The sequence below is a fragment of the Filicampus tigris genome, chromosome 11, assembly GCF_054856515.1.
Source record: "Filicampus tigris isolate MCC_2025a chromosome 11, RoL_Ftig_1.0, whole genome shotgun sequence".
In the NCBI taxonomy this organism is placed as follows: domain Eukaryota; kingdom Metazoa; phylum Chordata; class Actinopteri; order Syngnathiformes; family Syngnathidae; genus Filicampus; species Filicampus tigris.
The window spans coordinates 25000650-25025150 of record NC_141227.1 but is presented as its reverse complement, the minus strand read 5'-3'; the positions used below and the strand labels follow the sequence as shown (position 1 = coordinate 25025150).

Sequence of the window (24501 nt, the reverse complement as noted above, 5' to 3'; positions counted from 1 at the left end):
CGCCCCCTCGCGCTTACTGGGGCGCGGCGCGCAAGTGCGCTCACTGCTTCTGTCGGACTGCTGTCCCTCTCCAGGAAGGAAGTGGACCATACAGTACGCCAGCTGAAAAACGCGCGTGCGTGCACAAGCAAGCTGGCTTTCCATGACAGTTTTCTTTGCAAAATTACAGCAATACCTGCACACGTTTGATCACGTTGGATCAAATTGCTAGCCTCCGGCCGGGCGCGCTTCCGGCTCAGCACCCCGGACCTCGCGGCTCAAGGGGACGAGCGGGGGTCTTTGGACCAATTGGCATGGTTGAAGGCGCCCGATACAATCGCGGCCGCGTCAGGATTCGAGTCATCCGCCGAGGAGATGAAGGATGCTAATTCTGTTGTGGCTACGTTGGGATTAGCCGACGGCGGGACGTAAACACCGTCCAAAACAACAGATGCAAACTCTCTGGGAAGATAGTGTGGCCTGCATTTCACAGCGACGTACTCAAGATGAGGGCTACGCTAGCTGGTAAGTTCTGTTGTGTTGCTGCACCATCTCTGATGGACCATAACACAGATACCGCCACCCTTGGTTTTCAAAACATTCTCATCGTTGTATGATCTCCTCGCGTGGGGGTCGGCTATCTTGCAGTTGCAGCCGTTAGCTCCGAGCCTTAGCAGGTGGGTTAGCAGCTAGCTCTGTCAGCTGCCTGCCTGTCTGTCTAAAAACATGAGCTACAAAAATAAGGCATCAAAAGCAGAGCGTCGACAGGCGCGGATCTCACCTTGTCATTCTCGAGTTTGTTGGGCATTCTGCTTGTTTTGCGGGCTTGTCAACGGGTGCCGTGACGACGTCGCTCGGTCACGCTGCGCTCCCTGGTGCGGTCACTTCATTGGCTGCCGACGTCCGCATCTGCCTAGCGACCCGTGGAGGCCCTTTTGTGATTGGCCGCGTCTGTGCAACGACAAGGCCTCCTCCCAGCGACACACCTTCAACCTGAAGATTGTCAGCAGCACAAACTAAACTAAAGCAACCAACTAAACTGCGCGGCGATGACGTCAGTACTGGATTAGTTACAGCTGAACTGACGCCATAGCTCAAATGTCAAGTTAAAACAAGAAATGATGGACAACATGTTTGTCATCTATGCATGGCGTACAATTACAAGACAGCATTCTCAACATACCCACTTTTTTAGTCCATTTTTGTTCCATTTGAGGAAAAGTTGATTCATATGCACTACGACTAAACTGTCAGGGTTTTTGTTTTTTTTTCTCAAAAAGGACAGGAGAAAGTGCTTGTCCCAAAGTAACTTTTATTAAAACATGTTGCACAAGACAAGCAGAGGGAAACACATTCCATGGATTTACTGGACTCAGTGTGCTAGCGCCAGTCCGTCGTTTGCCATTCACCAAAGAGCAAGACCACCGGGACCAATACAGTCTAAGCCAATCTACCGACAGCACGACAAAGGGACTCAAACTTAATAGAAAACGTCAAGCGTACATTACCTCACTAATGTTCAGCCAGGAAAAGAAATGAGAAAATCCTTTCGTTTATAATCTTGGAATGACAAATGTATGTTTGTGTGTGTGTGTGTGTGTGTGTGTGTGGGGGTGTGGGTGTGTGTGTGTGTGTGTGTGTGCGTGTGCGCGTTCGTGCTTTTTTTTTTCCATGGAGGAAAGTGATTTGGGTCTCTGTAGGTACTGGACCAATCCCTGTATAACAGAGAAGAACAAGTTATCCAAGTCTTTAATGCAACCTCAGATCAAAAACAAAAGATTGTTCAAGAACAAACCAAAATCTGGTATTGATACGTTGCTTCGGCGAATAACCTTCGAACAGGAGTCTCCCTCGCGTCTCCTACTCTAGATTCAAATCGGCCACAAGTCCAGAAGAGTGGACTTTGTCAGCTGTGAACATTGTCGACCCGGCATCTTGAGGAGTCCCAGAGCAAGAATCTGAGCACTCAGAGAGCTTCTGGTCAGCATCTCCTGCAGACTCAGAGAGCTTCTGGTCAGCATCTGCTGCAGATTCTGTAAGCTTGGGGTCAGCATCTCCTTGAGACCGTGAGAGCTTCTGGTCAGCATCTCCTGCAGACTCTGAGCGCTTTTGGTCAGAAACTCCTGCAAACTCTGAGAGCTTCTGGTCAGAATCTCCTGCAGACTCCGAGAGCATCTGGTCGGCATCTCCTGCAGACTCCGAGAGCTTGGAGTGAGCGTCTCTTGGAGACTCCAAGAGCTTCTGGTCGGCATCTCCTGCAGACTCAGAGAGCATCTGGTCAGCATCTCCTGCAGACTCCGAGAGCTTGGAGTGAGCGTCTCTCGGAGACCGCAAGACCCTCTGGTCAGCATCTATTGCAGAGTCTGAGAGCATCTGGTCAGCATCTATTGCAGACTCTGAGAGCATCTGGTCAGCATCTCCTGCAGAATCTGAGAGCATCTGGTCGGCATCTCCTGCAGACTCCGAGAGCTTGGAGTGAGCGTCTCTTGGAGACTCCGAGAGCTTCTGCTCAGCATCTATTGGAGACTCCGAGAGCTTCTGGTCAGCATCTATTGGAGACTCCCAGAGCTTCTGGTCAGCATCTATCGGAGACTCCCAGAGCTTCTGGTCAGCATCTATCGGAGACTCTGAGAGCTTCTGATCAGCCTCTCCTCGAGTCTGCTCTAGATGATGCAGCCTGGTCTGGGATCTGGTTTGGGATCGGGTTTGTCGGACGGGCACATTGGAGGCGGGAGAAGTTCTCTTTTTTGCATTTTTCCCCCGTGTTCTAGGACCAGGAGTGGATTGGGATTTGGTTGATGGAGGTGTTTCTTGGAGTGGTTCTGGAAATCCACTGAGAGGGTTTTCATCATCTTGTCTGGGTTCACAAATGTTGACTTCCTGCGGAGTTTGCGATGCGTGTGCTGGTGTGCTTTCAGGATGCTCTTCATGTGGACTTTCAACAGAGGTGTTGAACAAAACTCCCTCGGGTGCTCGCCCAGGGCTGGTCTGCAAAGACCAAACGGATTCAATGTGGAGCTCTGACTGGAACTGTGGTTGGAGGCTTTGTGCCAGCACAGGATCTGGCTGTGGAGATGCATTTGAAGGTTCGGTTGCAGGGCGCGGTACTGGTTGAGTTACAAATGCACCTTTGAGGGTCTCACTTACGTCTGTTGTACTTGACTTTGTCAAGGATAAGGGCCCTGTCTTGTCCTTAGAGCTGTAGAAGATGCCAAATAAATCCTGGGCTTTAGCAGCAGCAAGGTTACTTTTTGGTTTGTCAGACCTATGACCTCCATCCACCATGCTGAAGAGCGGCGGAGGTTTGACAAACACCGTGTGGGTCTGCTCACTCTCCGGAACGCCAGGAGCAGCCACATCCGGTTCCATGTCCACCATTTCTGTTTCAACGACTGACAGGACTGGTCGTGACACTTCGGGAGCCGGGTTAACCTCGAGCCTCGACGGCGGCGGAACGCTCGGGTTCGCCTCGGGGCATGCCGGCGAAGGAGCGGCCGGGTTGACCTCGGGCCTCGGCGGCGGCGGAGCGGCCGGGTTGACCTCGGGCCTCGGCGGCGGCGGAGCGGCCGGGTTGACCTCGGGCCTCGGCGGCGGCGGAGCGGCCGGGTTGACCTCGGGCCTCGGCGGCGGCGGAGCGGGACTTGACGCAAATGGAGACATGGTTGGAGTTGCTCTCCTAACTGACAAGGCGGGACTTGACACGGGTAAAGATGACTTGGCGTCCGGTGGGCTGGAATGGAACATAGGTGGAGCTGGTCTGACCACGGTCACGGTGGGACTTGACACGGGTGGGGCCGGTCTAACAACTCCCAGGGTGGGACCCGACGCGGGGAAAGAGGATCTTGGGCCCGACGGGGCAGAAGGGAACATAGGTGGAGCTGGTCTGCCAAAAGCAAGGGTAGGACTTGACACTGGTAATGGTGCTCTGGGAACTGGTGGGCTAGGAGCAGACAAATGTTGAACTGACCGAGAGACAGGTTGGCCATGCTGGTTCTCTGGCTCGGAAGACATTGGGTTCGGATTCTCCTGCTTGCTTTTGGCCGTCTCTTGAGAAATGGGAAAAATGAGTCCATCGTGCGCGGGTGGCAGTAGTCTACCTGAGCCCCGAGGGGGTACGAAGTCATGAGGTGCGGGTTTTTCAACAGTGTACTTTTTCCTCTGTGCCGCGGCAGGGACCGCAAAGTTGGTCTGCACCTGTGAAGGGTTGGCGCCACTTGACACCCACGGCGCAGGCGAGCTGCTCGTACCAGTCAACTTCTGCGCAATCTCTTTAGCGAAGGCCACGGACTTTGCAAAGGAGTCATCCATCGGCACATTTGCGTCTTTGGCAAATTGCTCATCAGCCTTGATGAACTCGGCAGCCGCTTTCTGGGCGTCTTTAGCCAGCTGATTCTCCCGTTTCCTCCAGGTGAACTTTCCGAAGGTCGGCGGCGGCGGCGGCGGCGGCGGCTTGGTGGCGTCCGTGCTCTGCTTGAGGAGTTTGGCTCTCATGGCCGGACTGGGTCCACAGATGATTTTGGGCGGCTCGTAGGGCTTGACCACACCTTCCGCCTGCTTAAAGACGCCTTGAGCGTTCTTCTCTCTGCCTCTCTCTTTGTCTTCTCGGTCGCGCTCATGTTTCTCTGATTTGTGTCTGTCGTCATGTCGTGGCCGGCGCTCATAGGGATCCTCTTCCTGCCTGTGGTGCCGATAGTGACGTCCTTCTTGGCTTTGTTTGTGACGCTCTTCCTCCTCTCTCCTCCAATTCGGCCTCTCCTCTTCCTCTATGCTCCAATGGTACTTGTCGCTCTTCTTGGATTTCAACTTGTCGTCCTCCTCTTCTTTCCTGGCATAACAAGGAGCCGCCTTTGTGTTTTTAAGCTCGTCTTCTTTTTTCAACACTTTTGGTCTCTCTTCCTCCTTAACAGCGTTTGTCGAGGCATCCTCTGCGCCAAACTCCTTTTCACCTTTTCTCTCCTTTTTTCCTTTGGTTTTGTCCCCCCTGTCGTCTTCATGTTTACGTTTTTTCCCCGTCAGGTTGGAGGCCAGCCCGGCTTGGCGGTCCAGATTCCTTCTCTGCTCGTACAGCGGATTCTTGTACATCTTTTTCTGGAGAAGCCAGAGTGAAGGAGGGCAAAAAAGAGAGAGAGAGAAATGGTTGAAATGTCTATGACCACACACTGAAGCTGTGGAATATTTGGAATTCAGATGTTATTCATTCAGTGTACGATGCAATGCGCGTCTCCTGCGTCAACAACACGTAAGAAAGGAATTGTGACAGTAACAAAGGCTCAAGTGAGCGTCGCACTTCCACTATCAAAACTGGAATCTGTCGGTTTGGTTTCTAGCGTTTGTATGCCGTTCTAGACTGTCGTGGCAGAGGGTGAAAGACACCCCAACGCGCGTAGCAACTACTCTTATGCTTTAAGCTAGCATGCCGAGTCATTCCCTTGCTAATCCGCATAGTCGCTGCGAGTCGAGGAGCGCCGCAGGAGGCGACGGGTGGCCGATACCTTGTAGTTGTCGTTGTGGCAGTGAGTGGTGACGTGCTCTTCCGCGCAGATTGCGTCTCCAAAGAACTTTTCACACAGCATACAGAAAAACCCTCGCACGGGAACTAAGAACTCTGAACCTGCAAGACACGCCGCGCATTTTTAAATCCACGATGCGTGTTGACCTGCTGGCAATCTTGCCTTCATTTCACAGATCAAAACATTTCACCAAGAAACTAGAGAAGACATGCAAGACTTCCAGTACCTTTGGCCGGTTTCATTTGCTTCTCTTCCGTCTGCGCTTTCTTCGCCATTTGGGTCGACAACGAGGCCCACGGACGCTCGTAAGGGTCCAGAGTCTAGAAGGGACCACCGGCGGGAGACAATATCAGCAAACGCTCGCTAACTGGCAAAAAGAACGGCTTTGTTCACAAGATATTCAGCGGGCGGACAGATGCAAAGAGACAGATGCAAAGGGCCATCGGCACGAGCAAACGCCGCACAATGACGCGACAATGAGCCAACGAACGACATCCGGACATCCGACCGACTTAACGGCCCTCTGATATCTCGATGCGTCGTGCCATCCGGCCCAAGGAAAAAGGCATCCCGGCATGCGATTGCTGCGGCGCGCTCCTCACCAAAGATGCTAGCGTTCCTGACTGAGCGCTTGAACTCAAAGCATTATGAAAGAAAAAACTATGACAAACCTTCCGGTGGGTTTTGCTGTGCAAGTGATTAAAAAAATCAAACATGGAGCCCGAGGTGAGGTTACAGCTTTTGCACCAATGGTTGCCGGCGTCGTAGTACTCAAATGGCTCAGGGGGCGGCGTCGGGGGAGTGAGTCCCGGCTGGTTGGGTTCCGAGATCTTCTGCTAAGAAATGAAGACGGAGGAGAGTTAATGCGAGCCTTGACGAGAACGCGACAAGCTTGATTACAAAATGTAAGTTGCTTACCTGTGTCAACTTTTTTTCTTCTTTTCCAAATCGAAAAACAAATACTATCCTTATTACACACTACACGTGAGTGGCGCTTTGAAATTTCAAAGGGTCGTGGGGAGAACGGTCTCCTCCTCCACGAGCGGCACCCTGGCCACTCATTGGGCCCTCTTGAGGAGCAAAGCGGTACTACGAGACGGGACAAGACGGCAACATTCGCGTCCCGCGCAGCAACTGGCACGGGTCGAAAGCTTGTGAGCGGAGGTATGCGCTTCACCTATTTCTCCTTACCTTACCAGCGCGAGTCTACAGCAGCAGAAAAGAGCAGTTGCACAGCTGGCTTTCTTGCCAAGAGTTCATTTAGTCAGGACGTGTTTTGAACCCAACAAGGTGCCTTTACCCGGACAAAATGGCCGCCTGAACCAACACACGATCGATCCAGCCCTGACCGCTCCCGCTTCGGCATTCGCAGAGCTAGCCATTGGCTGATTTTTGGGGGGAACCTTCCTACCTTCCGTTATTCGTTACCAAACTTGCCCATTTGGTTGGTTTTTTTTGGTACTAGGTCCGAGGCAACGACGCTTTGGCTTTGACGCCAAGGAACCAAGTTGGAGGGTTTCTTCGGTGAGCAAAAAGGGAGCGCTTTCGCTGCCATCTTGTCGCACCGATAGGCAAGTCCAACCCTGTTTCGGAGGGGCGACGGCCGCTACGGGAGCTTGAGAAGGCCAAGCCGAGTGTCAGAGGGGCCGGAGCTTTTGCCGTTGCAACGACCTCCCGCTACACCTGAGCAACACATTTTTATTCGTCGCCTTTCGACTTGCCATTCTTTCGAGTGCTTTATTGTCTCATGTCATGAATTTGTTTTAAAGGTCTTTGTTTTTCTAGGTCTGTTTTGCAGAAGTCAGGAGACTGAGGTCCTTTGGGGTTCAGGGGACACTCCTCGGGAGGAACTTTTATGACTCGGCGGTTGCATCGGTCATCTTCCGGGGAGCGGTCACCCGGGCAGGCGGCGTCTCGGCCCGGGACAAGAAGAGGCCGGACAAACCGGTCCAGACCGGGAGCAGCCCGGGACCGGTCTGCTCCCTGGACTCGGCGGGGGACAGGAGGATGATGGCCAAGCTGTCATCAACGCCGGACAACCCGGCCCACCCCCTGCAGGGCACTCGAACAGCACTCCACGGCTCCTTCGGCGACAGACTGTTACACCCTGGCTGTGCAAAGGAGAGATTGCGCCGCTCCTTCTTGCCCGCCGCTGTCAGACTGTTTAACGAGAACATTGGGTAGTCTCTACAAACTGGCGGACGTGAGTGCAATTGTGCAGTCCTGCACCTGAGCTTATATCGCGCAAAACTCAACATTCCCCACTACTGTTAGTCTAGTTTTCGTTTTACCCAATGCTGTTCCTTATATTTCACTGCAGCACTGCAGAGCTGTCGCTTACTTCAGAGTATTTTTCCTCTGTACCATGTACAGGCTAAAATGAGTGTTTCCTCATACTTTATATGTAGATGTATGTCGGTGCGTATATACACACACGTGTATATACACGTGGTTCCTGCGTATATATATATTTACATAGGTTTGATTGTGAACGTTTGCCGCTACGTGATGCCGCCGTCTGCGTGATCTTTGCTGCTGTAACGCTGACATTTTCCCCACTGTGGGATCGATAAAGGCCTTCTTATCTTGATCAATAAAGGCCTTCTTATCTCATCTTTTTAACTTGCTGTACACAGCGACGGTTGTTTTTGAAGCGCTTGAGTTGAGACTGTGCCGAGCGCTGACATTTTGGCGGATTTGTTTGAACGGTACCTTGAGGGGCATGCTGCCGCCCCCGCCTTGTTGGCGCTCCTGACTGGGCTTTGCGCACGGCCTGCTTTTGCTGGGCCTGGCCGCCGCGTGGTCTTCCTGCACGGCGCGGGGTGTCGGGCGGGGGCGGTCCGAGGGTCCGAGCCCCAGGATGAGCGCCACCTTATCGATCTCGCCGCGCTTCTTCTCGGCCTCCTCGTGCTCCTTGCGCAGGTTGGAGATCTGCATCATGATGTCCTCTTGCAGGAGGCTGATCTCCTGCAGGAGCGGGTCTTTGTGACCATCTTTCTCGCGACGTTTCTTCCTCAGCAGCTCGCCTGAAAGGACAAAAAAAAAAAAAAAAACGCGGCCCAGTCAGCCCGGGTGGGTGGATGCCGCCCATGTCAGTCAACGTGGATGTTCGGGCCGTCGCTATCCAATATCTTGCCTTTCTGTATGGAATGTAATACATTCTGCTTATTGCTGTTGTCATTTGCAGCAGCAACATCACTGGTGAATGTCATGAGCGGAGCTGGGCGCTTGGCCTATTGCGGTGGACCGGTCTGTAAAAGTTTAGTCTGAATCGCTGACAGATGGCCATTTAAAATGTTTCTCCCCCGGAAAAAAAGGCAAATGACAGACGACGGAAGAATCCGTCCATTCGCCACATTTGTCACGTATTCAACAAGTCATCTGTTTTGCCATTCTGCCTCGCGGGGCATGTTTTCTGCAGCGGGAGTTTGATTATTATTATTATTATTATTATTATTTATGAACAACCCTAATGCGCAGGTTTTTATTCTATTTTGCGCTTTTATAACAGGGAATTCTTTTTGCTTTAAAGCGAATTGAATTGTAACTTGCTCTCTGTTAAAACCAAAAAAAGTCTTATGCATTTGAGACTTCTTGCTGTGCCTAACTGTAGCAGATAGAAACATCATTCCAAAAGAATTAAGAGAGCGCGCACGCGAAAGGCAAGCGGCTCCAAGTGGGGCCAAGTGTCCTTCACGCTCATTCGGGACCGTCAACTCATTTGCAAATTCTTCCCGTTCAAATGATTTTTGCCGTTCAGATGAATGACGTCACTTCAATATGTTGGGCATCTTGGCTAAAAGTAGTGTTTTGACATTTTTGACAGAAGCTGATCATTATTTGTGCATTCTTGCGCATGAGGATATTATATTATATATTATATATTATATAACCGGTTTGCAGAATAGGCACAAATTCAAGTACAACTATTTTGACATGCCTACGCACGGTGTGCGCACGCACCCGACTAAATGAGTGCCATTGTTTGTTGGTTTATTTTTCCTCCCGTTTGATGAAGCCATTTAGTGGCGGAAGTGTAAGTCAAGGTCAAGCTTTTGCAAAACAACAAAACTGGCGTCGGCGGCGGCGGCAGCGTGCGGTACCTTGTTGCTTCCGGAGCCGCTCCAGTTCCTTCATGAGGTACTCCTTCTTCTTCATGCGCTGCTCTCGCTCCTGCCTCAGGTTCTCCCGCTCCTCCAGAACCTGCGCACGGTGTCCCCGGGTTAAAGGTCACCGGGAAGACCGTCTGCCACGACGAAGGGAGAAAGCACCACCGACCTTCTGCTTTTGGCTTTCGTTGTTCTCCTGCTCCGACACCTGACTGGAGGCCGGTCCCGGTCCCGGTCCCGGTGCCGGTGCCGTCCCAGCGGCCCAAGCAGACTTGGCAGCACCTGCGCAAGGAAACAAGGTCGCCACTTCAGAGGTCACGGGCCAAGCTCGCTAAAATATATGGCCGCAGATTCCCTCTTTGAATTAACCCCCCCCCCCCCCCCCCCCCCGCTGTTCGCCCACCAAATTTCTCAAGACAAGGTTCATCCTTTGCTTTTTTCCCGCTGGGATTGAATCTTGTGCCAATCAAACGCACGACTGACCCTCAGATAAGCGGACACCTACTGACCTTTGACCTGAGGCGGTGGCTGGGGGTCGGGTTGGTTGTACGGCAGAGCGGGCGGGAAGCTGTTGGCGCTGGGCGCCTGCGGGGGCAGCGGCAAGCTAGGGGGCGGGTACATGGGCGGCGGCCACTGCGGGTGCGCGTAAGGCAAGAAGTTCCCGTACTGGCCGTAGCCGGGCGGCGGGTAGCTGGGCGCCATCATGCCGGCCGCGTGCGAGGGCGGGTAGGAGGGGGCGACGGGCACGGCCGAAGGGACGGGTGTCACCGGCGGCGGGGCCACGGTGTCGAGCGCCGCCGTTTGTTGCGGCGCCTCGCAGGGAGCCGCGGCGATAACGCGGCCGCCTTCTCTGCTCCAGCTGCCCGCTCGTCTGCCGTCGGCGTTGCAGCTGTGCGCCCGCCCGGCGCTGCGGCCCCGTCGGTCGTCATCGTCGTCGTCGTCGTCTGAGCTGCGGCTGCGTCTGCTGGGGCCATCGTCCGAGCTGCCGGACGAGTAGCGCGGGCGGCGCTTGGGCGTCTTGGGGGCTTTCGGGGGCTTGTTTCCATGCAGACGCTCCTTTGTCCTGGCGGCCAGTTTGCTGATCTCGGTCACGCCCAGATCCAAGCCGATGGTCTTCAACAGGTTCTGGAGGTTCTGGTAGTCTTCCAGCGCCTGCTGATCGTTCTCCTCTTCCGGCGGCAGTCCGGGAGTCTGCGCCTGTGCCGCGGTGTGGGAAACGGTGGCGGAAACCGCGGGGGGCCGGTCCGTACGGGCTTCGCCCGCGGCGGGAAGCAAAACCACCTGCGGCACGGGGGCCCGGGGCAGATCTCCATAGAGAACGTCCTCCGTTACATCCCCATACGGATCAAAGGTGTGGTTCTGGAGCGGCTGGGACGGAACCACGATCTTGGGTTCCTCTGAGTCTCCGTACAGGAACTTCTCCTCGTCTTCGATGTCGTCCGCCGGACTCTTTACTCCTTGGGCGGCGACCGGGTCCAGCAAATTCAGGATCTCCTTGAGTTCCGCGTTGAGATCGGCCCGCTGCGACATCTGCGGGTCAGACTGCAGCTCGCTCAACACGGACGCCATGGCGGCCGGCTCCATCCCTTTGACGGCCCGCAGCAGCTCCTCCGCCACGTGAGACAGGCCTGAGTCGGAACTCTGAACGACACAAACGCACACACAAAGTCACCCCGGGGACAAGGACGGCTCGAGCCGGCCACGCGCTGGGCAGTGCAGCTCCTCTAGAACAATCGGCGACCAATTTCAGTCGGCGACTGACCCTCGCACACTTCCCCTCAGTCTCAAAAACAAAAGGCCACCCTTGGCATTCGGAATCATCCTTTCTCATCCTTCATTTTAAACGTCGCACCAAATTTGGGAATTGTACCATTGGGGTACAAACAATTACTTCACACCCAGAGGAACAGTTGATGTCGCCATACGGATTCTGCACCGACTGACCTGGAGAAGATCTGAGGTGGACCCGGTCCTTGGAGTAGTTGCTATGGAGATTTCCACAGTGGCCAATTATTTGCGGCTACGGAAATGGGGGGGGGGGGGGGGGACAACAAAAAAAACGCCCGTTGCTACATCAACTGCATATTTCTGACCCGTCATTTTCGTCGCACCGGCGTGGGAATGTCACCAGTCGATCAATCAACTAGTGAGAGACGCAGCAAGCTTACAGCTTTAATAAGGCCAAAGCGAAAAATATTGGCCTTCAAAAAAAAATCTCCAGTCCAAGACGGTAGCTTGAATGAATTGTCAAGTCAAAACAAGTTCAAATGTTCTTTTGATTATGGCGAGCTTGTTTGGACGACTCCATGTCCAGGTGAACGTGCGCAAGCTAACGCCGCTCATTAGCCAACATGCTCATCTTCGACGACGCCACTCCTATCAAAACTTGAAGAGCTCACTTTTTCAGCACTTGGACCTTTGGAGTATGTTTCAATGTGAGTACATTACTTTTTGATACCTGCGTACATTTGATGCCCCCGAGTTGAAGACTTTGACTGCAAGGAGACTCACTTCAAGCCAAGTTGGCTTGTGCCAAGGTACGGGAACTTTTAATCAAGCATGGCTTTCGGGTCCTTTATACGAGACCGGCGCGATCAGCGCGTGCTTGACTGAAGGAAGGCGGACGAACGCACCCTGACTGAAGGCGAGTGGTCGTAATCGGAGCGTTTCTTGAGGATGGACTTGGTGGGCAGACACAACAAGTCTTCCAGCTCCTTCCTCCGACGAGCCACTTCCAGTTCACTGAACGGGTCTGAGCGGCGCTGGCGCTCGCTGCTGCTGCTGCTGCTGCTGGAGCTGCTGCGGTTGCGCCTCCTGCTGCGACTGCGGGCCCGGCTTGGCGCTCTGCTGGACGCCCGCCCTCGACTCCGCCCTCTGGATCTGGATCTGGACCTGGACCTGGACCTGGACCTGGACCCGGACTTGCAGCGACCACGGCTGCTATGGCGGCTCTTGCTCCTCGCTCGACTTCTGCTGCGGCCGCGACTCCGGTCCGGACTTCGGTCTCTGTGGCGACACACACATTGCCATTACCATACCTCGACTGCGGCACTTTGCACGTTGTAGGCAGCACGCAGTGGCCTCTGAACACAAAGAAGAATTTAAACCAACGAAGAAGAAGACGCAGCTAAACGACGCGTGCATACTCACACGGAATGAGAGAGTGGCGTAACTTTGTTCAAAGAAATTAGCAGACGAGTCAATACAGTAAATTGCTATTATTCATACTAATCCGATTCAACACATCCGGATGGAGACGTGGTGTGCAAGTAAAGGAGTTCCCCGTCTTTGACGTGCTAGCGCCAAAGTAAAAATAGGAATGACTATGGCAATAATGAGTCCGCTAAAAAGATCAAATAGTCTTAAAAAGGTTGATCAACAATAATGCCTGCACTACAAGAGAGTAGTAGTAGTTCACTAGATTGTATGAACATTGAATGAAAGCTAATGTAAGTGTACCAACAATATTGCTTTGGGGTAGCATCACATGCAAATAAGCACTGGTGGAAGTGAAACCGCACTTAAAGTGTAATTGTAATTACACTACATTACAATGTACATAAACAGTTTTGGGGAATTTTAAATAGCTTTAAAAACATTTTTTTAATTAAAACAATTATTACCATTGACTGATATGAAGGGTTAGGGTACTGTAGTGCCCCCTAGTGGCAAGGCAAACTTTCGTTTAGTGGCGTGAACTTGAATCATTTTGCTCTGGCCGTCATTTTTGGTTTGCTGTGTTTTAGATTTCCAGTGTGTTTTTTTTTTATTTGTTTCGTCCATAAATTAAGGTTGCTGCAACTTTATTACTGTGATTGAAGCATTTCTTTCTCGTGTTAGTGTGTGTGTTTTTTTTTTTTTTGCACTTAAGTGTTTACAGCGTTTGGATTGTTTGCAGCATTTCTTCCTTGCAGCGTTTTTGTTTTGCATTTGGTTGGTGTATTTATTTTTAAGTTTGTATTTGTCTTTTTTTTAACATTTTTTTGCAGCGCGTTTATCCCTGTCGGCCACCGTACCCTCTGCCTTTCTTGAGTGTCATTTGGTGTATATCTGACATTTTGGGAATGAGTGAAAGATTATGCATCCAATCCTTCACTCGTTTCTTACTCCCTCGTCACTACAGAGGGCTTCTGGGTGGGCATTCTCGGTAATTATCTCGGTCCACGAGTGGAAGCGGCCGTTCCAACCAGACTGCCATTTATGAGACACGTTGCTCCATAGTGCGGACAAGAAGTCTGGACCTGTCGTGCTGACGCGGAGTTGTGGAGCTGGTCAGCTCGTTGCCCACCGTGATGACGAGTTTGTGGTCGATGGGAAGACGATGGCGAGGAGACGACGGCGACCTCTGCACACAAACAAGCAAAGCAAGCAAGCAAGCGTTGGTCTCACGCCCGGCAAACTAGCTTGTTTGTGCTTGTGTTTTAAGACTCTCCAGACTTCTTCGATCTCCCTGCCACCAAGCACAAATCGAGGACAACAAGCCACTCATGTGCGCGCGCTCGCGCGTGTGTGTGTGTGTGGGGGGGGGGGGGGGGCTCTGACCTCCCGGGGCGGAGCAGTGGAGCGGTGCTGGCCGCCTTGGTGTCCTGCCGAGGCGGGGGGGTAGTAGCTGCGTTGCGGCGGGGAGCGGTGGTAGTCAGGGTGTCCGCGGTGGTGGTAGCCCGAGTGGTACGGTGCTCTGGCCCGGCTCCTGTCATCCCCTCGCGGGTGCGGGTGCGGCCTCGGCGGCGGGCCGCGGCTATCGAAAGGCGGCCGGTAAGGGCCCCGCGGCGGAGGCCGACCGCGGAACATGTTTCACCGAGACCAAACAACGATCGAACCCAAAGCAACAGAAGGTGTCGGTCCTTGCGCACGGTGTTGTGCTGGAACTGGAGCCAACAAAAGCACAACCAGAAGCTAAAGCTTCCTTTGGACGATGCGTGCTAGGCTCATTCTTCTTTTCCGTCTCAATGGCGGTTGGCCCCCAGCAGTCACTTGCTTTAGCGCCACCTATCGGGTGTCGTAGGAACACTCTTCTAAAGCAAGGGTGTGCAACTCCTGTACATCCAGGAACAAATCAACAGAAGGCTTGCTCACCGTCAAAGGGACAATTGCAGCAACTCACCATTTTTACAACTCGTTTGAAGACACATTTTTTGACACACTTTTCTGCTGTCTTTCGGTGTCTACTGTATGTTTTTGTATCATTCATTTGTGTTTTAATTCATTGCTTTCACTGTCTTTGTTGTTGTATTATTGCTATTTTGTTAAATGTGCTTTGTTACAGCGACTATGAAATGCGCTATATAAATAAAGTTGTATAGTATATTAAGTCACGACATCAGAGGTAGCTTCATCCTCCCTTTTTATTATTCAAACACGGCTAACCGTGGTCCGAAGCCGACCCCAACTGTGTATGTAGTTGAGACATGGCGGCACGGTGGTTCAGAGGTCATGGGTTCGACCCCGGCGGTCCCGGCCTCCCTGTGTGGAGTTTGCATGGTCTCCCCGTGCCAGCGTGGGTTTTCTCCGGGCACTCCGGTTTCCTCCCACATTCCAAAAACATGCATGGTAAGTTGATTGGACTCTCTAAATTGGCCCTAGGTGTGATTGTGAGTGTGGTTGTTTGTCTCTGTGTGCCCTGCGATTGGCTGGCAACCAATTCAGGGTGTCCCCCGCCTACTGCCCGAAGACAGCTGGGATGGGCTCCAGCACGCCCCGCGACCCTTGTGACGAGAAGCGGTATAGATAATGGAGGGATGGATGGATAGTCGAGACATCTCTCCGGAAAGGAAATTACGTCACCTTTTTGTTTATTGGCGGGTGGCATCCAACACTCAAGGTACATTCCCGCCATCTACTGTACTGGAGTGTGAAGTGTGAAGACTATTGTACAGTAGGGTACAGTACTAAGGAGCAAAGGAAAAAAATGCATGATCCCTGTTTTGCTTAAAAACTGAAACCGTTTTTTTGTAAGACTAATGTATAAATAATGCTTGCCTCTTGTCTCATATTTGTATCATGCAAGATAGAAATTGGATTTTTAGCCTTGCTGTTGCACCCGCACCCACACACACACACACAGAACTAGCTCAGAGTGTTCCAACTGCTTTCGCTCCACTCACCCTTAGAGCTGGAACACCTTTGTAATTAGAGGCCCCTATAAGAAAATAAAGAGAGGAGGTGGGGGGTCTGTTTCAGAGCGCTGCGAGAAATTGTAATTGTGCAGTCTCCTTCATCTCCTCACGAGTAAAAAAGACAATACTGTGTTGAGCGTCTTCTCTCCTCATTGTGTGTTATTTGTTAATGTCAAATAAAGTGGTGTGAACCTGAAAATAAAGTGGTGTGAAACTGAGCTTTTTTTTTTTTTTTTTTTTTAAACCTTTGGCGCGACTAACATGTTCCAACACTCAGATGATCAATTCCACATTCACAAAAAGCTGCTCCCAACGAAATGCATGGTTGCATTGCGTCCTGTATGTCCTAATGGTAATCTTGTTCTAATTGTTTCTTTCCATTTCCACTCACTGCCTTCATCCCTCCCACCTTTTGCTGACTTTGGTCCAGACGTCATCGCTCCAAAATGTTTGCCATTGGGTTTTAATGAATGATGTCCTTTCCACAGGTCTTTGCTCATGCCGAGAGATACAGCATCTCTCTCTACACGTTCTCGATGATGTGCTTGTTTCGCTCAACCGTCGCCTTTTTTATTTCCCTTTCTTCTGGAACCCCCATAAATCAAATGTTTACGTAATGGGTCACGTGGTGGCTCAAAACTAAAAATCTGACTTTGTTCCATAACTGTTCATGCTGTGGACAGTGTACTAACTTCAGGTTACTGCTAAAGTACGAGAGAAACGCACACAGAAGTCAATATATATTAACGTACAAGAGGACTGGACTTTATTGACAGATTTGAAAGTCACATTCCAGACACATACGGGCAAGCCATATGTTTTGAGGGCACATGGATTGAAAGTAGAATCTGAATTGATCAAATGAACAGGAAGCGGTTGCAAGTGTCGTCGGGACTAGACGGACCGGTTCGTCACATAGGCGGTGGTGCGGCCAGCTCTGCGAATGGGCACGCTAATCCCTTTATAAGTGCACTATTAAGGGGTTACGCCACTTTGTAGGGGTGTCCAAATGTCCAAAAGAAGAAACAGTGCACACTCAAAAACACCCGCAATGCACTCAGAAAAATAGTGCGCCTCAATGTTCACTCAACAGGTTAATACAGAGCACAATGCACCGCGAGCAGGAAAACATGGCGCAAGCGCAAATATCATAGCGATGCATGAACTACACACCACAGAAATCATTTGACTTACCGATACTAAAAGATATGTTCAACAAAGGCAATAAAAGCGTTTCAAACAAATGTATTTTGATTCACAAGCAATAGTCGGAAGATCTTGATGATCACGTGACATGCGATGAGGACCAAGTAGTTACATAGCAGGCTGTCTGAATTGCCATAAGAACGAGGGAACTCATTGTCATGGAGCAGCCGTGCCGTTCAGACGTGGGCCTTCAACTAAGCCATACGGGCCCATTAAATTTAACTGGACTCTTTCGAAAAGTGCAGCAGCACAAACCAACGTTTTTATGGCATATACGAAACAAGACAATTTCCTCCAAATCGCGTGTGCGGTGGGAGGATATCTAGCTTCACGCAGGTCTCGCACTATGGTTATTAGCTATGTTGGCATCTGCTGAGTCAGCCGCCGTGTGCCAAGTACCGGATTACGTCATCGGCCATCATTTCATAATAACTATCCAATCAAGCTACATCTACATGACTAAGTGATTCTAGTAATTGACTCACCTGATATGAAGAGATCGCTACCACCACCACCACCACGAGAAGGATCCCACCTCTCCGCCTTGTTCTTGGTCCTTTTATGACTGCTATCCACAGGCTAGGACTTGGTTCCTCTGTTGGTAGCCTGTAGAATGCTCGCTCGCTCTCTCTCTCTCTCTCTCTCTCTCTTTTGTCTCCTCTTGTTGTGGCGCCTTGGTGCACAACAGTTGTCTACCATCCTAAAAGCGTTTAACTCAAAGTAGCGACGTGTTTGCCATTCTGCCAAAGTGGCGTTGTTTTTTTTGGCGCAGTGCATCGCGGGTTGCGTGACGCCAAAGACCGAAACTCGACACAGAACGTACGTTATGATGGAACCACGTGTTCGTTGGAAACAAATCAAAAGCATGATCTCGCTTACCATTTGCCAAGAAAGGCACGCCGCGGCCATCGCATCAGTCGGCATTCCCCCACGGAGATACGACGTTTTGCATTTCTTCCTTGCGCCTTGGCTCCGTTGTTCCTTCTGCAAGCAAATGAGCAAGGGCTGACAGCGGCACTGCCAACTGCTACTTCTTTACAGGACATCCCGAGTCTGTGGTCGCACTAGCGAAAAGGAAAACCATCCGCTTTGCCCTGTCTACGCTTCTGCTATTCTGTGACCGCGGAGCTTCCGGACCACTTGTGTTCCACTTGCTTGTTTTTGGCACGTGGAACACTGACTTGCGCCGCCCATGACGATGCAGAGGGTTGTTATCGCTCACGCGTGCGCAAAAGGTAGTTGGCGTGGGGGTCGACTTGTGGCAGTGCGTCCACCATCACTTTAAGCTGCCATCTAAGGTGACGGCCGACCGTCGGGCCTTTCGAGTGACGTGACGCCGAGCCCTTGCTCAAGACAGACAGTAATGTGGATTTGAACCTTTGGACCGTCTGTGTTCATATGGCTCCTTTGGAAATGTGCCTTAACATGAAGCTTATGGAGCGGTGAACGGTTTTATGACCGATTAAGCATGTAGCAGCATTTCATGGGTAAAATTCCAGCCCATGTGGATTATTTTGAAAAGGAATAATCGGACGATGAAACCGGGCGGGCCCTATTCATGACCGAACACAACACGCTGCCGGTAACATCAGCACGACTTGAAGAAAAAGAATCTCGCTGAACGGTGGAAAAAAATGTTGACTTGATTACCCAGGAAGCTTCATCATGACTGTTAGCGTGGAAGTCAATAGGGTAGCGGTTCACTCACCCGACTCGACTCGACTCTGGTTGGGGCGCAAAGGCCATTTGAAAATGGTCCACGCCTTCACGTAGCTCCTTCACGTTCATCTCCACAAATAAGGTCAATTGCAACAAAGCACAGTCATCAGCAGCAACGGTCAAATGAGATTTATTAAAAGGTTTCAACGAACAAAAAAAGCCGGAGTAAAGCGCCTCCGTTTGAGCCGAGGCAAGAAGTAAGCACGTCGCGTTACTGGGAGGCGGCACTGACTTCCTCAGCCCACTTCTCCAGAAAGTCACGCAGGTTCCCATTGAACACGTCCATTCCTTTGTGCGACAAATGGACGCCATCGGGTTGGTAGAGGCCCGTGTTGGCCCCGCAGCGGATGTTGTCGTGGGTCAGAGAGATGCCACCCACCTCGGAGACAATGTTGTGGATCCGCCGGTTGACCGTGCTTCGGACCAGATCCACTTCGTGGGCGTCCGCAGAGTGACGCCACGCCCGGCGGGGGAGGATGTGGGACCAAACCAGAACGCAGTGTGGGAAGGCAGTCCTCACGGAAGTCACGTCCCTCCGGACGGACGCCAGCAGATCGCTGGGCGTTTCGGTGTTGAGGTCGTTTCCGCCCAGGTGCAAGATGATGACGTGAGGTTGGGGCCAGCTGACCTTGAGCTGCTGGAGCAGGGGCAGCAGCTGGGGCCACGTCATGCCCTGGACCCCCTTCCACCAGAGGATCACCTTGTCGGGGTCCATGCCCAGCTGCGCACCTACCTCCGCAGACTTGGCCCGCGACTCCGCCCAGTACACCAGCGAATGGCCGCAAATCCAAACGTTCCGGGGCCCCATGCCAAGTGGCTTTCCTGCGGACATGAAGGAAAACTGATGGGTGACGCTCCTAAACCTGCTTCATAAAGCGCTTACGTTCCTCTTAGCGGATAGCATTCACAGCCAAGGTTAGGTAGCTAGCTACCGCGGCTCATCGTGAGTAAACTCAAAGATTGAAAAAATGACAAGAATTGCTCACTTACCTTTGCCGGTTGGATTCATTTAGCAGCAAATGAGCAAAAGCTCCAACAATCACACCAGTGATTCCCAACCACTGTGACATGAGATCCCAAGGTGTGTCACAGTAAACGATTCAATTTCACTTTATCGATCCATCTACGCCAGTGACATACAGTGACAAGCAAATAATAATAATAATAATAATAATAATGATAATAATAATAATGAGGATGATTATAAAAAACTCTTCCACTAGATGGCGGAAGGTACCTGTATATCCACCTGCTGCCAGAACAACAGCAGTGTGTTCATCTTAGCAAGCCCAGGTTTCATACCGACAGTCAATTTTTGACTGACAGGGGACCAGAACATCATTTCAGTGTATGCAATGCATGCACTTTGGGGACATATTTCCTTTGGTGTGTGCCCTGAGCACAGTTGCCACAGCTACCTTTCAGTAACTTTGTTTACTGATTCCATGACTTAGGTAAGGTAACTGAGTTACTTTACTGACTGACTTAATTCGATTACCAGTTACATTCGACAAATGCCAACAACCTCACTTCAAATTGATAAGCGGTTCTGCCAATACTTAATTGGAAGTGCAATTTGAACAGTTACATTTAAGACTAGTGTTTCTTTTTTAATAAAAAAAAAAAAGACAACTTTTTTTTGACTCAACACAAATTATTTTAAAAATGAGTCTCATACATTTGTTTTTGATTTGAAAAAACGAAACAAAAACAAAAACCTCTTTCTCTCTCTTCACTTGTCAAATATATCGTTTTAGGACAGTCTGTTTTGGCCCGGTATATTTAACTGTACATATTGTCATGGCAAAACTTGAAAGGGCAAATCATGCTATTCTAAGCTTTCTGCAGTTAACTCTAGGGATATATACAATGATACCTTGGGCACAATGGCAATCTCACTTCTGATGAAACATGAGTTGCTTTGGTGGATCCTTTCCTAAGCCGGAAGTAAGACGCCTGGTTGACTAAAACCATTATAAACATTTATCATTTATTATAGCAATTTTTTTTAATTGCTTAAAAATAACAATACAATTTGGGGACCACAGTCTTGTGCGTCTTTCTCCAAGTTTGAATGTGCTGCAATCCATGTCCTGGTAGTGTGTTTGAAGCTAGAAAACACAGAGCGTGCAACGTATCTTAATATTTGCTTCAGCTGACACACTCAATTAAAGTAGTGACATGATTTCCAGCCTGAAAACGGCAATCTGTCCTTCCTGCATTATTTTTCACGTGCTCAAATCGTGACGTGTCGCGTCGCATACCCAGATGGGAATGCTAACTGTGAAGTCCCAGAATGCTTCACTTCAAGCTCTAAACGGTACAGTTCCTCTCACAGTATGTCTTCTATAGTGTGCAGTTGTTTGGTGTGTCTTTATCTTGGAATGGGGTCTACTCCTGTATTTGATTATTTTTTCATATTTTCACTTGTTCCACATACATGGGTGAGGCAAGGCAGTCACTGAAAAAATGTGATCCCCATTCAAGAGTAGTCAAATGTTACTCACTGCTGCACTCAAAAGGTAGTTAATGGCACTACCCACTTGGCTGTGACTGGAAAGCAGCCAATAGTGACTGCAAAGTAACCGTAGTCAGATAACTTCACCGAGAGAAGTAAGGCCTTAGATTAATCGTTACTGCAAACCGGAGCGCTCACTGGCTGTGAGTTTTGTTCTAACATCAAAGATGTGCCTTCTTGACTTAATGAAGGCTGGCAAACACTGGATCGGACAATGTCTTCGTACATTAGCTTAGCTTCCTCGGCCTCTCAAAATTGTAACGAGCAGACGTTGCATACTAACAGAAAATAAGGCGTCGTATTCTTGGTAGATGACACACTTCCCTTCAGCGGACAAATGACGGATTGAAAAGTACCACATTATTGTGGCTAGCTAGCAAGAAGATGCTACTTGCTGTGTAATTCCAAAGGGAGGTGCTAACTTGTCAGCAGGCTTAGTGTAAAACATTTTCCGACATGTCTAGCTATCATAGCTAGCTTGGCCCCCCCGGAATCCGCAACCCTAAACCGATAACTTCTGTGAATAAGCTAAACATGATGTTCTATGCTCTATACATTCTATAGCATGCCACCACACACATAGATGTCAGGTTTCAGCTAAGTATAGAACCACTTTGAGGAAATGGCTCAAAACTCGACGGACATGGCTAATTTTAGCTAACAAACATTTACAGAATGGTGCAGTAAATCGCCCGCTGTAAAAGTTAAAATATTGTCACAGTAACAAAAATTTTGACTTTACTTACCCTGACTCTCAACCGAGACTTACCACAGACGAAACAAAACAGCCTTTGACAACAAACTACAGTTAACACCTTGTCTCAACGTGCATGGCGAGCTGTCCAAAGTGACGTCTTGATGCAGAAAGATTTTCGTGAGTGAAAGCTTTCGTGAACATGGCTTACGTCTGTGGCTCTGATAAAACTACACTATTTTGGAAGTCACACTTTACATTCGCAGGAGCTCCAGAGCTAACGTCTTTGTCCTTGATTCTAAGGCAACAAAGCTGAACTCACATTCCTGCTGAATTAGCTGAGATGCTAATGGCTGGACACATTCATTCTTGAAATCATGACTGAGCGTGGATTAAAGTAGCAGTGAGTCAAATTTAGCCGAGATAAAAACATTTGGCACATTTTAAAACGCTGTGCTCCCTAAGTCAATTCAAGCCATGTCCTTGAAAGCTGTTTTGTAGCAAACCACTAGCGCTAGGAGCGCTACATCGTTCAGCACCGCAAAAAAAGGAATTTAGCATAAAAACAACTCGCGGGTAAAAGTTCCTGCATGTGACGTGAAGATCCGGCAGACTGTGAAGAGTTGACAAAAGCTACGTTGGACTCACCTGGAAAATAGGACTTGGTTTGGCAGCAATGAGAAACATGTCTAGCTAGCTAGCTACGACTTAAGCTATGACTTGACGTCGTAAACATCCGCTGGCAATTGGATGTCTACCGATACATAGTAGGCAAGTGCCCGTTAGCGAGCGCTGCTCACAGTAGGTAGCGGGGATTTGAACGAAGATACTAGCTAAAGTATGTGAAGAAGGTCGGGCCAAAAAAGTTACTTGGCGGAGATACTTGCAGTTAGCTTCTTTACTTGCTGGATGGAATCAAACACTATCATTTGCTTGCGTGCACTGTGAGGGATAAAAACCGGAGACAACCTTTCAAGCTCTATATGGTTTTCTGCTGAAGTTGAATTGAGGCAACAGGATTCTCCCTGGCTGTTGAAGATTTCATCCAAAAAGCTTCTTCACATCTACATTTTAGGCCAGGCATGTCCCGGGTCCGGCTCTACAAGGGCCGCTGTCCTGCCTCTTTTCCATCTCTCCCTGCTGCAACACAACTGATTCCAGATGTTCCGTCCCTAGGACGGAATGCACACACATACATATACACACACACATACATACATACATACATATACATACATACATACATATATATATATACATACATATATATATACAGATACATATATATACATACATATACATACATACATATATATACACACATATACATACATACATACATACATATACATACACACATATACATACATACATACATACATATACACACATATACATACATACATATATACACATATACATACATACATACATATATACACATATACATACATACATATATACACATATACATACATACACATATACATACATATACATACATATTGTAACATACATATACACACATACACACATATATATACATACATATACATATAAATATATATTAGAGATAGACCGATTATTCTAGCTCCTCCTAGCTATGGCCTCCGACACCTCATCAATACTACTTTTACTTGACCTTTTGACACCGTCAATCATAACATACTATAAGAAGGCCTTGAGGGATGTGTTAATTCCTACCTCTCAGAAAGGACGCACCGTGTAATTCATGGCAATACGACTTTTGAGTTTTGTAAAGTTACATGTGGAGTCCCGCAGGACCCATATGGTTTAGCACCTCCATGCTTCCGCTTGGTGATATTATATGTAAATATAACATTAGTTTTCATTGTTATGCTGACGATACTCAATTATATATGCCGCTCGAGATGACAAACCCGGCTAATTGCTGTAATTTAGAGGCGTGCCTTGCCGAGATTAAACAATGGATGTCTCGCAATTTTTTGCTCTTTAACTCCGATAAAACCGAGATGTTGTAATGCAATAGACTTCGCCGAAATGTTAGTAAATGTCAGTCTACTGTTACAACTCACTTGTAACATTACTATGAGTCCTTTGTATGTCATATAAACACAAGGGGCAGTTCTGCTCGCCACAGTAAGCTGCCTTGCGGCTCAAGCTAACCACTCCCCCAATGTCACAAGAGTTAATTTGCTTTGTGAACGACATGGCTCCTGAGAGAAGTTGCTTATAACATAGGGAAATGGTGATAAAAGTAAGACGTGATGCCAGTGTGTGCGTGTCTGTGTGTAAGCCATGTCATGAAAAGCTAAACTCAACTTTATTTATAGAGCACTTTAAAAATAACTACCGCTCAAGTGCTGTACATGATACAAAAATTGATGGCAAAGTACCGCATGTGAAAGTCCGGTCTTGGAAACATGCTTATTTTTCTGGCTAGTAGCTGCGTTGAGGATTCAATTTGATGTTTTTGAACTTTAAAACAAAGATGTGTGAAAGATAAACATTTCAGTTATAGTGGATTTTTAGAAAACTATTTACTGTAAGGAGATGTTTGTTTTCATTGAACTATAAGACATGAAGCTGAGCCTGGGAGCTCCCTGCACTTTTTTGTGAGACTTAAAACAAAGTTGTCTATTTTTTAAGATCTAGAAAAGCTTTAACA

General features: G+C 49.4%; 2 protein-coding genes across 10 annotated transcripts in view; both read right to left on the bottom strand.

Annotated features, from left to right (window-relative positions):
- Positions 1-1274: 1274 nt before the first annotated feature.
- On the bottom strand, positions 1275-14573 carry znf318 (zinc finger protein 318). 3 transcript variants are annotated; one of them, XR_015088745.1, is made up of 12 exons: positions 14141-14572; positions 13840-13943; positions 12232-12604; positions 10108-11239; positions 9768-9880; positions 9593-9692; positions 8202-8515; positions 6161-6325; positions 5716-5809; positions 5472-5590; positions 1775-5067; positions 1275-1694 (listed from the first exon to the last, which is right to left on the bottom strand). XR_015088745.1 is itself a non-coding variant. In XM_086045654.1 (11 exons), the coding sequence occupies exons 1-11, from the start codon at positions 14387-14389 to the stop codon at positions 1840-1842; spliced, it is 5988 nt and encodes a 1995-aa protein (XP_085901780.1). In that variant the 5' UTR covers positions 14390-14573; the 3' UTR covers positions 1275-1839. The 3 variants fall into 3 exon arrangements, 2 of the variants coding, with proteins under 2 accessions (XP_085901780.1, XP_085901779.1); XM_086045654.1 differs by having other exon boundaries at positions 1275-5067; positions 6161-6322; positions 14141-14573; XM_086045653.1 differs by having other exon boundaries at positions 1275-5067.
- A 1882-nt stretch (positions 14574-16455) lies between these two features.
- Positions 16456-24501, bottom strand: part of LOC147140318 (uncharacterized) — a 23975-nt gene continuing 15929 nt past the window's right edge. For 2 of the 7 annotated variants that reach the window (XM_086045655.1, XM_086045656.1), the window contains 2 exons: positions 19019-19461; positions 16456-18927 (listed from right to left, as the gene is read on the bottom strand). In XM_086045655.1, the coding sequence (XP_085901781.1) occupies positions 18625-18927; positions 19019-19461 (746 nt within the window). In that variant the 3' untranslated portion in view covers positions 16456-18624. Of the gene's footprint in view, positions 22794-24501 lie in introns of all 7 variants that reach the window. The other 5 variants (XR_015088748.1, XR_015088747.1, XM_086045657.1 and 2 more) reach the window with 5 other exon arrangements.